The 13,175-nt window shown below is 44.6% G+C and overlaps 1 protein-coding gene and 2 pseudogenes across 1 annotated transcript in view; 1 reads left to right on the top strand and 2 right to left on the bottom strand.

Annotated features, from left to right (window-relative positions):
* The window catches only part of LOC139028712 (sodium-dependent neutral amino acid transporter B(0)AT1-like), a 37,333-nt pseudogene extending 34,288 nt beyond the window's left edge, over nucleotides 1–3,045 (top strand).
* The window catches only part of LOC111973562 (partitioning defective 3 homolog), an 807,950-nt pseudogene that overhangs the window by 79,473 nt on the left and 715,302 nt on the right, over nucleotides 1–13,175 (bottom strand).
* The window catches only part of tert (telomerase reverse transcriptase), a 21,866-nt gene continuing 16,443 nt past the window's right edge, over nucleotides 7,753–13,175 (bottom strand). Inside the window, 5 exon segments of the mRNA XM_024000278.2 lie at nucleotides 7,753–8,129; nucleotides 9,108–9,242; nucleotides 9,414–9,538; nucleotides 10,007–10,068; nucleotides 10,178–10,304. Coding sequence (XP_023856046.2) covers nucleotides 7,822–8,129; nucleotides 9,108–9,242; nucleotides 9,414–9,538; nucleotides 10,007–10,068; nucleotides 10,178–10,304 — 757 coding nt within the window. The 3' untranslated portion in view covers nucleotides 7,753–7,821.

Raw genomic sequence — 13,175 nt, 5'->3', positions numbered from 1 at the left:
CTCTACCCTCCGTTCTATGAGGTGAAAACTACTAAATCACTGGAGGAATAAAACTGGATGAGATATAGCCTCCACATTGACTCTGTACCGTAACACCCTGTATATAGCCTCCACATTGACTCTGTACCGTAACACCCTGTATATAGCCTCCACATTGACTCTGTACCGTAATACCCTGTATATAGCCTCGCTTGTTATTTTACTGCTGTTATCTATTTAAATTTTTTACGTAACACTTATTTTTCTTAAAACTGCATTGTTAGTTAAGGGCTTGTAAGTAAGCATTTCACTGTAAGGTCTATTGTACTCAGTGCATGTGACAAATATAATTTGATTTAAAACCTCTTCCTGTCTCCATAGGTTCAGTGATGACTTGGAGTTCATGACAGGACATAGACCCAACATCTTCTGGAAGGTTTGCTGGTTGGTCATCAGCCCTCTGATGCTGTTCGTGGTGTTGGTGGCGTACGTTGCCATCCAGGCCCAGACACATCCCACCTACGCAGCATGGAATCCTGACTATGTAAGAGCCACCACTGCTAACGCAGCCTTTTCAAACCTTTCCTCGGGGACCCCCCCAGAGTTGCACCCCCCATTTTGCCCTCAGAACAGCCTACATTCAGATCAGCTTTAACATTGCAGGTTGAAGCAACCATCAATGGAATTGGCTGCATCATTTCCAATCCCCGAGACAGACATAACTCACCCCCTAGATTCAGTCTGATGTAGAAACATTTGAAATGTTTTTGTATTTTTATTTTATTTTTTACATTAGATAAAATATATTTGAGACTTTAGATTCTTCAAAGTAGCCCCCCTTTGCCTTGATGATCACTTTGGACACTCTTGGCATTCTCTCAACCAGCTTCATGAGGAATGTACAATGTAAAATAAATCAAATAAAAACCCTGGAAAGAGTAAAAGAGTAGGTGTGTCCAAACTTTTGACAAAACACACACACACGAAGGGTTTCTATTTTTTTTAAACTATTTTCAACATTGTAGAAATAATGACCCTCTGTGGCTTAAATCTCTGGTGTAATGTTTTTAATGATTATATTTATATAGACAGGAGTAATTATATCATTTTGACAAGTTGAATTCAATTCAACTTGAGGGAAAGCTTACTGTATTGGAAACGCACTGCCTACGGTTGACAAGTTGAATCAGATGTGATAGATGGGATACATTGAACGGCTGGCAGTCCTCGAGGAGAGGTTTGAGATTTTTTTTTTTTTAAACCCCGTGGTAGATAGAATGTTCCTGAAAAAATATTGAACTGTGTGTCGTGATACTTCCATATTTTTCAGCAACATTTCTGTACGTAGTGCGAAGCGTTTCTCTGCTCAGATCAGCTGTAGGTGTCATTTAAGAGGTTCAATAGTCTTAGGCCAGTTGAGAACAAGTTCTCATTTACAACTGTGACCTGGACAAGATAAAGAAACGTAGTGCGRCAAAAACACAGAGTTACACATGGGATAACACAATAGAAAAATCTGTATACAGTGTGTGCAAATGTAGTAAGATTAGGGAGGTATGGCAATAAATAGGCCACAGTGGCAAAATAATTACAATTTATCAATTAAACACTGGAGTGATAGATGTGCAGATGATGATGTGCAAGTAGAGATACTGGGGTGCGAAAGAGCAAAAATAAATAACTATGGGGGTGAGGTAGTTGGTGGTGCTAATTACAGATGGGCTGTGTACAGGTGCCAACGAGAGCATACAGGTCGCAGTGGTGGGTAGTATATGGGGCTTTGGTGACAAAACGGATGGACTGTGATAGCAAATTGGATGCAGTCTGAGTAGAGTGTTGGAGGTATTTGTAAATGACATCGCGAAGTCAAAGATCGGTAGGATAGTCAGTTTTACGAGGGTATGTTTGGCAGCATGAGTGAAGGAGGCTTTGTTGCGAATAGGAAGCCGTTTCTAGATTTAATTTTGGATTGGAGATGCTTAATGTGAGTCTAACCAGACACCTAGACTGTCCGAGTAGTGATGCTATTCGGCAGGTGGGTGAGGGCAGTGTCGCTTGAAGAGCATGCATTTAGTTTTACTTGTATTTAAGAGCAGTTGGAGGCCACGGAAGGAGAGTTGTACGGCATTGAAGTCGTCTGGAGGCTTGTAACACAGTGTCCAAAGAAGGGCCAGAAGTATACAGAATAGTGTCGTCTGCGTAGAGGTGGATCAGAGACTCACCCGCGCAAGAGCGACATCATTGATATATACAATAGTAGTGCGTGATAAGTGGGACTAGGTTTGAGAGACAACCAGTCAGATGACTACATAGTACTCACTAATAAGCAGTGCACTACAGCCTACAGGGAATAGGGTGTCAATTGCATTTGCCCTGTGGGTGTCATTTGTTGCAAGGCAATTACGTTTCTGATTCTAAATGTCTGTCTGTGCAGGTGAACTTCCGACACAGAGGTTTTTCTGCCGTATCCAGACTGGGTGTTTGCCATCTGTGTCCTGCTGTCTTCAGTACCAGTTATCTCCATCCCCCTGGTGGCCATCTACAGACTCATCTGCTGCATGTCAGGAAGACACTCTAAAGACAGTCTCCACAACGAYYCRAATMYTTATGTCAACGAAGGCTACGTTGTAGAGAGTTAGACCCTAAAAGACACTCTATTTCCTGTTTGAGCTTTTATTGTAAACAGGAATCAGAAGGATATAATTATGGTCATATTTGTTAATGGTAGAGAAAGAGAGCCTTGTMATGTGTTTCTGTGGTTGGAGTAAAAGGTGACCAAGAATTTTGTCGACTTCTCGGTGCACAGGTGACATGCTGGTAAAAATKAGGAAACGGATTACAGTTTGCCTGCATTAAAAATCATCGACCACGAGAAGCGCCACCTTTGGATGTGCATTTTCTTGTTTGCTTATGGCCGTATACAGCTCGTTGAGTGCGGTGTTAGTGCCAGCATCAGTTTGTGGTGTTAAATCGACAGGACTCTTGAGAAACATACAGTGAGCTCCAGAAGAATTGGGACACTGACTGTACATTACTCCATATGTACAAAAAAAAGTGCTGTAAAAATACCCTCAAATTAAAATCTGACAAGTCTGCACTTTAACCTCGGGTCGTTGTGTCATTTCACAATCCCAAAGTGCTGGAGTACAGCGAAAAATAAAAAAGTGTCACTGTCCTAATAGTTTTGTAGCTCACTGTAGAATAATACAGTTGTTCAGCTCCTGATAAAACTCATCCAGTGTGTTCTCCAGTGACTGCACATTCACCAACGGAACAGAGAGGACAAAATGGCGGRTCTATTTGTTGGCCGATGTAATCTCGTTAAGAGGCCGCATCGACCTGCCTCTTTTCCACAGCCACTTCCTCTTTCCAGTCCCGGGGGATCAGGGCCGGTTCCGGAGTTAGCAGAACGTCCAGAGATGTCGACTTGAAGTAGAAATCTTCAACGAAATCGAGGTTAGTGATCTCTGTTCTGATGTCCAGAAGACATTTTCGGTCATAGGAAATGGCGGAGACATTATGCATTAAAATAAATAAATGAGCAGAATTGGTCAGGATCCCGTAAAATGGCCGCTATCCACTGGAGCGAAGMGAGTAATCGTCATTCMCCCGGATGTTATGCATGCTAGCCTCTGATCGCAGCACGGTCCATTTAGAATAACCAAGTGACTTAACACTACGTTTACTAAACAAGAGAGCTACTCCAAGCAACTCCACCGTCGGCTGGCAGTAATAGCTAGCTAACCTGGCTAGCACGCTACGCAGCGCTTGTTAGCTAGCCTTGTCTTGAAAGTCTACATAGGACCGACTCACCGAGGTGTTACGCACGCCTCTGTGAAGAGGGAACGCAACACCCTGCTACAACTCAACTCCCCGTGAAGCAAAAGAGGTATGAACTGTAGGTGCGAGTAAGGATGACAAAAAGGCAGAATTGACCGCTTACTAGGATTTATTTCCTTACACGGTAATATGGGGAAAAGGGGCTGGACGGAACCAAAGCAAAGAAAGTAAATATCAAAGCTCCCCCCTCTCCTATCTAACCTGCCTACCCACTACTTACCTAACTTAACACCACCTGGTGCCCTAACCAAAATACAGGGGGTGGTCCGCCCAGGTCTTACCTAGTGTGCCTAGACAGAATATACTACGGTATATGTATGCCCGCGGCCTCTGCCTAAGCACTCCCTAGTGCCTTCCCTCCCCCTGACAAAAACAATTATCAAACAATTATCAAACAAACTAATAAACAAAGGACATCAAATAACTCTATCGGGAGCAACATCTAACAGAAATACCACCTGCTCCAGCAACAACTACAAACTACCAACTCTGACAACAACTAACACATACATACCAACTCTCCAGCAACCAACTAACACAATACATACCAACTGCTCCCACAACAAACTAACACAGTACATACAACTGCTCCCCAGCACAACTAAAACAGACATACAATGCTCCAGAACCAACCTAAACAGTAATACCAACTGCTCCCAGCAACAATAATACAGATCATACCAACTCTCCCAGCAACAACTAATCAGTACATACCAACATGCTATAACCCTCAGCCATCAATGATCTCAGCCTGCCATCATCTCTCTTCCTTGAACAGAACACTGCTTTTATAGCTTCAGGTGCAATGGTAATTAGAGACAGCTGTATCTTGACGAGGGCGTGGTCAGCTCTCCAATCATCAATTGGGCCGACCAATGACTGCTTGGGAGAATTCCAGGAAGCCATCTCCTGAAACACACACACTCAAATACAAACTACAACACAGAACTGGGAACGTAACGGAGGTACCGACCCTTCATCGACAAGGAAGAAGAGAGGCAAGCGGTGCTTTTTGGGGGGGGGGGTAGCCTCCCGTAACCGGTGACAAGCACACAGAGCCGGGTTAGCGTGAGCAGCCACCGCCACGCACACACAGGTAGACAAACATTGCTCTGACCAAAGACCAACAAAAAAACAGCTGAGCACGGCCCCTGGGCGAGGAATCAATAAGTTCCTAAAGAATGCTTCACATTACGTAGACTAGTCACGGATTAGGTGAACTGTCCCTTTTCTGGACTAGTAGGGGAACAGTTCCCTTGTTCTGCTTAGTAGGGAAACCGTCCCTGTCTACTTGGATTCTGACTAGTAGGGAACACTGTCCTTTCTGGACTAGTAGGACAAGCTCCCTTGTTCTGGCTGAGGGGACAGCGTCCCCTTTTGGACTAGTAGGGAACAGCTGTCCCCTTGTTCTGGACTAGTAGGGGAACCACTGTCCCCTGTTCTGGACTAGTAGGGGAACCGCTGTCCCCTTTCTACTAGTAGGAACCAGCTGTCCCCCTGTTCTGGACTAGTAGGGAAACAGCTGTCCCCTTGTTCTGGACTAGAAGGGACATGCTGTCCCTTGTTCTGGACTAGTAGGGAACCACTGCCCTTTTGGACTAGTAGGGGCATCAGCTGTCCCCTGTTCTGGACTAGTAGGGCACAAGCTGTCCCCTTGTTCGGACTAGATAGGGAACCAGCTGTCCCCCTGTTCTGACTAGTAGGGAAACAGCTGTCCCTTGTTCTGGACTAGAAGGAACCAGCCCCTGTCTGACATAGCGATCACTGTCCCCTTGCTCCTCCTTGGACTAGGTAGGGACATCAGCTGTCCCCTTGTTCTTGACTAGTAAGGGCATCAGCTGTCCCCTTCTCTGGACTAGTAGGTAAGCCAGCTGTCCCCCTGTTCTGGACTAGTAGGAAACAGCTGTCCCCTTGCTCTGGACTAGAAGGGGAACAGCTGTCTCCCCTGTTCTGGACTAGTAAGGCATCAGCTGTCCCCTTGCTCTGGACTAGAAGGGGAACCAGCTGTCCCCTTGTTCTGGACTAGTAAGGCATCACTGTCCCCTTGCTCTGGACTAGATGGGCATCAGCTGTCCCCTGTTCTGACTATAAGGCATCAGCTGTCCCCTTGTTCTGACTAGTAAGCATCAGCTGTCCCCTTTTCTGGACTAGTAAGCATCAGCTGTCCCCTTGTTCTGGACTAGTAGGGGAACCAGCTGTCCCCTTGTTCTGGACTAGTAGGGAACCAGCTGTCCCTTGTCTGACTAGTAGGGAACCAGCTTCCCCTTGTTCTGGACTAGTAGGGGAACCAACAAACTGTGTTTATTTTATTGGACATGTCCAACCCACACAGCTTCGCCTTCGTCGTCAGCGGGAGAGAGAGCCAACACCACATCCCATACTGATAGCCCAGGCCAAGACATCCGATACTGATAGCCCAGCCAAGACATCCAAACAATAACTCATGTGAGCAGGAAACCAGGAGGACCATACCAACTCCAGCGTCCAGAGGGTGGCACACTATATCACTAAGGACAGTTTAGTTTCGCAAGATGTCTCGTGTTCCAATTTGTTTTGTTAGTAGTGTGAATTGTTCCTGTTCACACACGGTGAAGAGTGAATAGTTGAAGGTATTAATCTGAGCCTCAATGCTGTCACCTGTGTAACGTGCTTTTCAGCGAGGAACAGATTCATTGGCCTCTTCAGGCGTGATTTTAGTCCTTCTGTACTCTCCATATATGAAACTGGGACTCCATGTATGAAACTGTGACTCTCCATAGATGAAACTGTGACTCTAGTTGAACTTACTCCATATATGAACTGTACCTCCATAGTATGAAACTGTATGTCCCAAAAACTGACTCTCCATATATGAAACTGTGACTCTCCATAGTATGAAACCGTGACTCTCCATAGTATGAAACCGTGACTCTCCATAGTATGAAACCGTGACTCTCCATAGTATGAAACCGTACTCTCCATAGTATGAAACCGTGACTCTCCATAGTATGAAACCGTGACCTCTCCATAGTATGAAACCGTGACTCTCCATAGTATGAAACCGTGACTCTCCATAGTATGAACCTGACTCTCCATATATGAAACCGTGACTCTCCATAGTATGAAACCGTACTCTCCATATATGAAACCGTGACTCTCCATAGTATATAACCGGACTCTCCATAGTATGAAACCGTGACTCTCCATAGTATGAAACCGTGACTCTCCATAGTATGAAACCGTGACTCTCCATAGTATAAACTATTCCATAGATGAAACCGTGACTCTCCATAGTATGAACTGTACTCTCCATAGTATGAAACCGTGACTCTCCATATATGAAACCGTGACTCTCCATAGTATGAAACTGTGACTCTCCATAGTATGAAACTTGACTCTCCCTATATTGAAACCTGACTCTCCATATATGAAACTGTGACTCTCCATATATGAAACCGTGACTCTCCATAGAATGAAACCGTGACTCTCCATAGTATGAAACCTACTCTCCAAGTATGAAACCGTGACTCTCCATATATGAAACTGTGACTCTCCATAGTATGAAACCGACTCTCCATGGTATGAAACCGTGACTCTCCATAGTATGAAACCGACTCTCCATAGTATGAAACCGTGACTCTCCATGGTATGAAACCTGACTCTCCATGTATGAACCGTACTCCCATAGTATGAAACTGTGACTCTCCATAGTATGAAACTGTGACTCTCCATAGTATGCAAACCGTGACTCTCCATGTATGAAACCGTGACTCTCCATAGTATGAAACCGTGACTCCTCCATAGTATGAAACCGTGACTCTCCATATATGTTGTACCGAGGTCGACTGACTGAAAAGGAAACTAAACTGCTTTTCCTACTGACACTCAATGAATCAACAGACAAAGTCCAGAGAAAGAGATGGGTCTGTCGATCTTACATAATCTTTATACATGTCATTTAAAAAAAAGACAGCTCTTTATGATTCATCCTTATCACTCACTGACCTACAACTTCTGTCAGCTTTAAAAAAGTACAACAGAATCAAAACATGAGCTAGTATACAACCGAACCAAAATATTGACACCGGGACAAATTACAAATTGTCCACACAGTATTCTGACCCGACTGTACAAGCCCCCCCCCACCTGCTGCACCCCCTCTTGATGCACTATAGGGTTAAGAGGACAAGGAGCAGAGGACGAGGGGTCACAGTAGGTGACATTCTCCTCTACGCCCAGAGGCCTTAAGTCTTCAGGTATTTTGGGTGTGGCAGCTTGTCTGATTCGTGCCCATCTCAAACCCTCCAGCTTCCTCTCCAGCTCCCTCTTACCTGTAGAGAGAACACAGGTAAAGCTGACCCATACACACAGCCACTGACTATGGCAGGTAAATAAAACAGTTATGTTGGTCCATTAAGTGGTTAGAGAAAAATATTTGAATCCAGTGGGATGTTACAATCTTTAGAATAACTCAACGTGGCCTGGAGTGGTCTACCGCTCTTAGACGATGCCTCTGGAGCACATGAATCACTGCCCCATGTTTCACATCTGTCCCACTCCTCTTCAGCACCATCTCTACCTTCCACCTCACTCTCCAGTCAACATACACTTTATTATATAGATATATATATATATAAAATAAGTGAACTTAATGACCACCTCCACACTTACTGAGCCTCTACTATAAGGGTCGGCACCTCTGGACCTGCACTGCCTGCGGCCTGTGTTGCCCACACCCTTCCTTTCACGTCATATCAATACTGGATCAGTAAACCACTAACCTGATCATATCAATACTGGATCACTAACCTGATCATATCAATACTGGATCAATAACCACTAACCTGATCATATCAATACTGGATCACTAACCTGATCATATCAATACTGATCAATAACCACTACCTGATCATGTCAATACTGGATCAGTAACCACTAACCTGATCATATCAATACTGATCAATAACCACTAACCTGGATCATATTAATACTGAATCAATAACCACTAACCTGATCATGTCAATACTGGATCAGTAACCACTAACCTATCATATCAATACTGATCAATAACCACTAACCTGATCATGTAATACTGGATCAAACCAACTAACCTGATCAAGTCAATACTGATCAATAACCACTAACCTGATCATGTCAATACTGGATCAATAAACCACTAACCTGATCATATCAATACTGGATCAATAACCACTAACCTGATCATGTCAATACGGATCAATAACCACTAACCTGATCATGTCAATACTGGATCAATAACCTGATCATGTCACTACTGGGTGGGTACGTACGTGTGCGTAGCGGGCGAGGAGATCGTTGTAGAGGGGCGATGACGGACAGAACCAACAGGAAGGCCAGACAGTACATCAGTTCTACTGCCTCATACTGAAGGCTCCCTGTTATAGCCTTACAGCCTAGAGACAGACCTGGAGAGGGAGAGGGAGGGGGGGGCAGATAATATCAGCACACTTAGCTAATCAAGACTACAGTGACGATGAGGGGACAGAGATGGAGAAGGTGAGAGTGAGATGGAAGCTAAAAACACACAGAAAGTACGGACAGTCCTTTAATTAAGTAGTAAAAAATCTCAGGCTTGCCTTTGTTGCAGAGTCTGACGAGCTGGTTGGTGTACTCCGCCATGTCCCAGATCACATTGAGGAAGTAAGCGTGGTTTCTGCCCACCTTCTGACCAAACGGCAAACTCTGTGCACAGGCATGGAACCTAACGCCACAACCACAGAAAGTACCGTGCATATTCATCTGCTATGGGTGACTAGAAGTTAAATAAGAGAAATTAAAATGTGTCCACTCTTGGAATAAAGGTAACCCCCCCCCCCAAAAAAATAAACAATGATTGACTCCATTACAGATAAATAAATAAAACTGATTTCATTTATAAACCCAGGGAAACATTAACCATAGAGAGACTTAATGCTACTGTGTATTACTGCATCTATAAAACGGTTAGTGGTTAGCTAGTTAACCATCAATCTGCTCCATCCAGAGACATTCCTCTTGTAAAAAAGGAAGCCGGTGTGTATCTGGGTGTCTTCCAGACAGAGAGGCTAAAGTCCTTCTCCTCTGTTTACTCTGGCTGGAGGAGACAGGGACACACATTTCACGTAGGGCTGAAGTGAGACGTCGGGAACCACTGAAAAGGGTTTTCAGGTCAGACCATAGGTTACCTTACCTGTACGCGTGTAGCAACACGAGCTTATAGATGTTCTTATAGACAGCCTCCAGAGAGTTGGTCTGGAATACACACAACAGGGGATTGGATAACAGTCCAACGTCAGGTGGTATAGAGAGTGGAACGAGCAATTGGATTTGACAGGTGGTCACATAGCAGAGCATGACTCACTTTGAGGTCCAGGAAGAGGGCGTGGCACTTGAGTCTAAGGATGGACATGAGCTTCCTCTTCATTTGCTTCCCTGCACAGTGGGCGGAGCCTAGCGTCAGGCTGTAGCGCAGGGATAGGCCAGCGTAGCTGAGAAGAGAGAGGAGGAGGAGCTCAGGTTCCGCTGTGGCCTACTTATCAAAATTAAAACATCTAGTTTAGAGTCATCTTAGCCTACCGTTCTTACCAACTCATTTCATATTCATCCGATTAGACGGGTTGGATTGACCCATTAACACTCTGACCCCCCCCCAGTGCCACTAGGATGGGCGTCTACTGTTGCTCAGAGGGAATTTAAGAGAGCTCTATGCCAGGGTTCAAGGTAGTTTAGCACGATTTACCAGAACCCATAAAGGCAGTAACGTAGAGAGACAGGAACCAGGAAGGCAGACAGAGATAGTAAGACTTCGGTAACAGAGAATTCATCCTCCTAAATTCCCCTCTAGTACAAAGGCTAAAGAACCATCTAAAATCTGGACCGAATTTATGTTGCATCAGGGTTGCTCAGTGTGTGTCCCCGAAAATGTTGCCTGCAATGTTGCCTTGCATTACAAAAGATTGAAATCATTCCTATAATATGAAAGTTAAACACACACACATCGAGAGAGATCTCTTGGAAGGCAGAAATTGAAGCAAGTCTGTAAAATAACCGTTGGTTTCTATATTTTGGGTGTTCCAGTGGGTCTTGCTAAATGCTTTTGCTAGGAATGTCTAGCTTGCTTCCATAGCCATATTCCCATCCCCCACATGTTTGATGTATTTCCGTTGATGATTGTAATTTCCTCCTTTTTCTTAGGACCCTGATGGCGGGGGTACCACAGTACGGGTGTGGTGGTGAACCCCCAGAAGGTGCTGTTAACTTCCTTTGAGGAGGGGGTGTCCTGTCCTGCTGGGGTACGCCTGCTGCCTTTACACTTCTGTTCCCCTTGTGGACTACTGCTGAATACACAAACCCTGGAACGTCTACAATACTTACTCTAGGTAATACACACACCCTGGACGTCAACAATGACTACTCTGGGTAATACACACACCCTGGACGTCTACAATGACTAACTCTAGGTAATACACACACCCTGGACGTCTACAATGACTACTCTGGGTAATACACCACACCCTGGACGTCTACAATGACTACTCTGGTAATCCACACACCCTGGACGTCTACAATGACTACTCTGGTAATCACACACCCTGGACGTCTACATGACTACTCTGGTAATACACACACCCTGGACGTCTACAATGACTACTCCTGGGTAATACACACACCCTGGACGTCTACAATGACTACTCTGGGTAATACACACACCCTGGACGTCTACAATGACTACTCTGGGTAATACACACACCCTGGACGTCTACAATGACTACTCTGGTAATACCACACCCTGGACGTCTACAATGACTACTCTGGGTAATACACACACCCTGGACGCCTACAATGACTACTCTGGGTAATACACACACCCTGGACGTCTACAAGATACTGATACACCTGGACTCTACAATGACTACCTGGGTAATACACACACCCTGGAGTCTACAATGACTCTCTGGAATCACACACCCTGGACGTCTACAATGACTACTCTGGGTAATACACACACCCTGACTCCTGTATGGTTGTCCTCCCTTTTCTGCTATAAACAGCCTCCAGTGTTCTGAGAGGCTGTTCCACTAGATGTTGGAACATTGCTGCTGGGACTTGCTTCCATTCAGCCGTAAGAGTATTGGTGAGGTCGGCACTGATGTTTTAGCGATTAGGCTGCTGCAGTCGGTTGTTCCAATTCATCCTGAAGGTGTTCATGGGGTTGAGGTCAGGGCTCTGTGCAGGCCAGTCAAGTTCTTCCACACCGATCTCAACAAACCGCTTCTCTATGGACTCGTTGTGCACCGGGCGTTGTCTTGCTGAAACAGTGAAGGGTGTTCCTCAAAACTGTTGCCACGAAGTTGGAATTTCAGAATTGTCTAGAATGTCATTGTACTCTGTGGCGTTAAGATTTCCTTCACTGGAACTAAGGGCCCAAACATGAAAAACAGCCCCAGACCATTATTCCTCTCCACCAAACTTTACAGTTGGCATTATCGCATTCGGGACAGGTAGTGTTTTCCACCCGGTCCTACACCATGTCCGCATTGCTTGGTGTTTTCTTTAGGTTGCTCCAATGCAAAGTCTCTTTCTCTTGGTTGTGCCTTTTAGTAGTGGCAAGTGCAGCAATTTGACCATGAAGGCCTGATTCACACAGTCTCCCTGAACAGTTGATGTTGTTGTTGTTACTTGAACTCTGTGAAGCATTTATTTGGGCTGGTAAACTCTAATGAATTTATCCTCTTGCAGGCAGAGGTACCTCTGGGCTTCCTTTCCTGTGGGCGGTCCTCATGAGAGCAGTTTCATCATCGCCGCTTGATAGTTTTTGGCGACTGCCTTGAAGAAACTTTCGAAAGTTCTTGATATTTTCCGTATTGACTGAAATTCATGTCTTAAAGTAATGAAGGACTGTCTTCTTCTTTGCTTATTTGAGCTTTCTTTGCCATAAAATGGACTGTTTTTACCAAATAAGGGCTATTTCTGTACTACCACCCATACCTTGTCACAACACAACTGATTGGCTCAAACGCATTAAGAAGGAAAGAAATTCCCACAAATTGTCCTTTTTAACAAGGCACACCTGTTAGTTGAAATGCATTCCAGGTGACTAACTCATGAGGCTGGTTGACAGAATGCCTATGTGTGCAAGCTGTCATCAAGGCAAAGGGTGGCTACTTGGCAGAATCTCAAATATAAAGTATAATATTTTGATTCAACACTTTCTTTTTTGGTTTACTACATGACTTCCATATTGTGTTTTCATATTGGTATTCTTCCTATTATTCTACAATGTAGAAAATGGTACAAAATAAAGAAAACCCTTTGAATGAGTAGGTGTGTCCAAACTTTTGACTGTACTCTCTGTTGTT

Source organism: Salvelinus sp. IW2-2015, linkage group LG14, assembly GCF_002910315.2.
Source record: "Salvelinus sp. IW2-2015 linkage group LG14, ASM291031v2, whole genome shotgun sequence".
Classification (NCBI taxonomy): domain Eukaryota; kingdom Metazoa; phylum Chordata; class Actinopteri; order Salmoniformes; family Salmonidae; genus Salvelinus; species Salvelinus sp. IW2-2015.
This window is presented reverse-complemented; position numbering and strand designations above follow the sequence as displayed.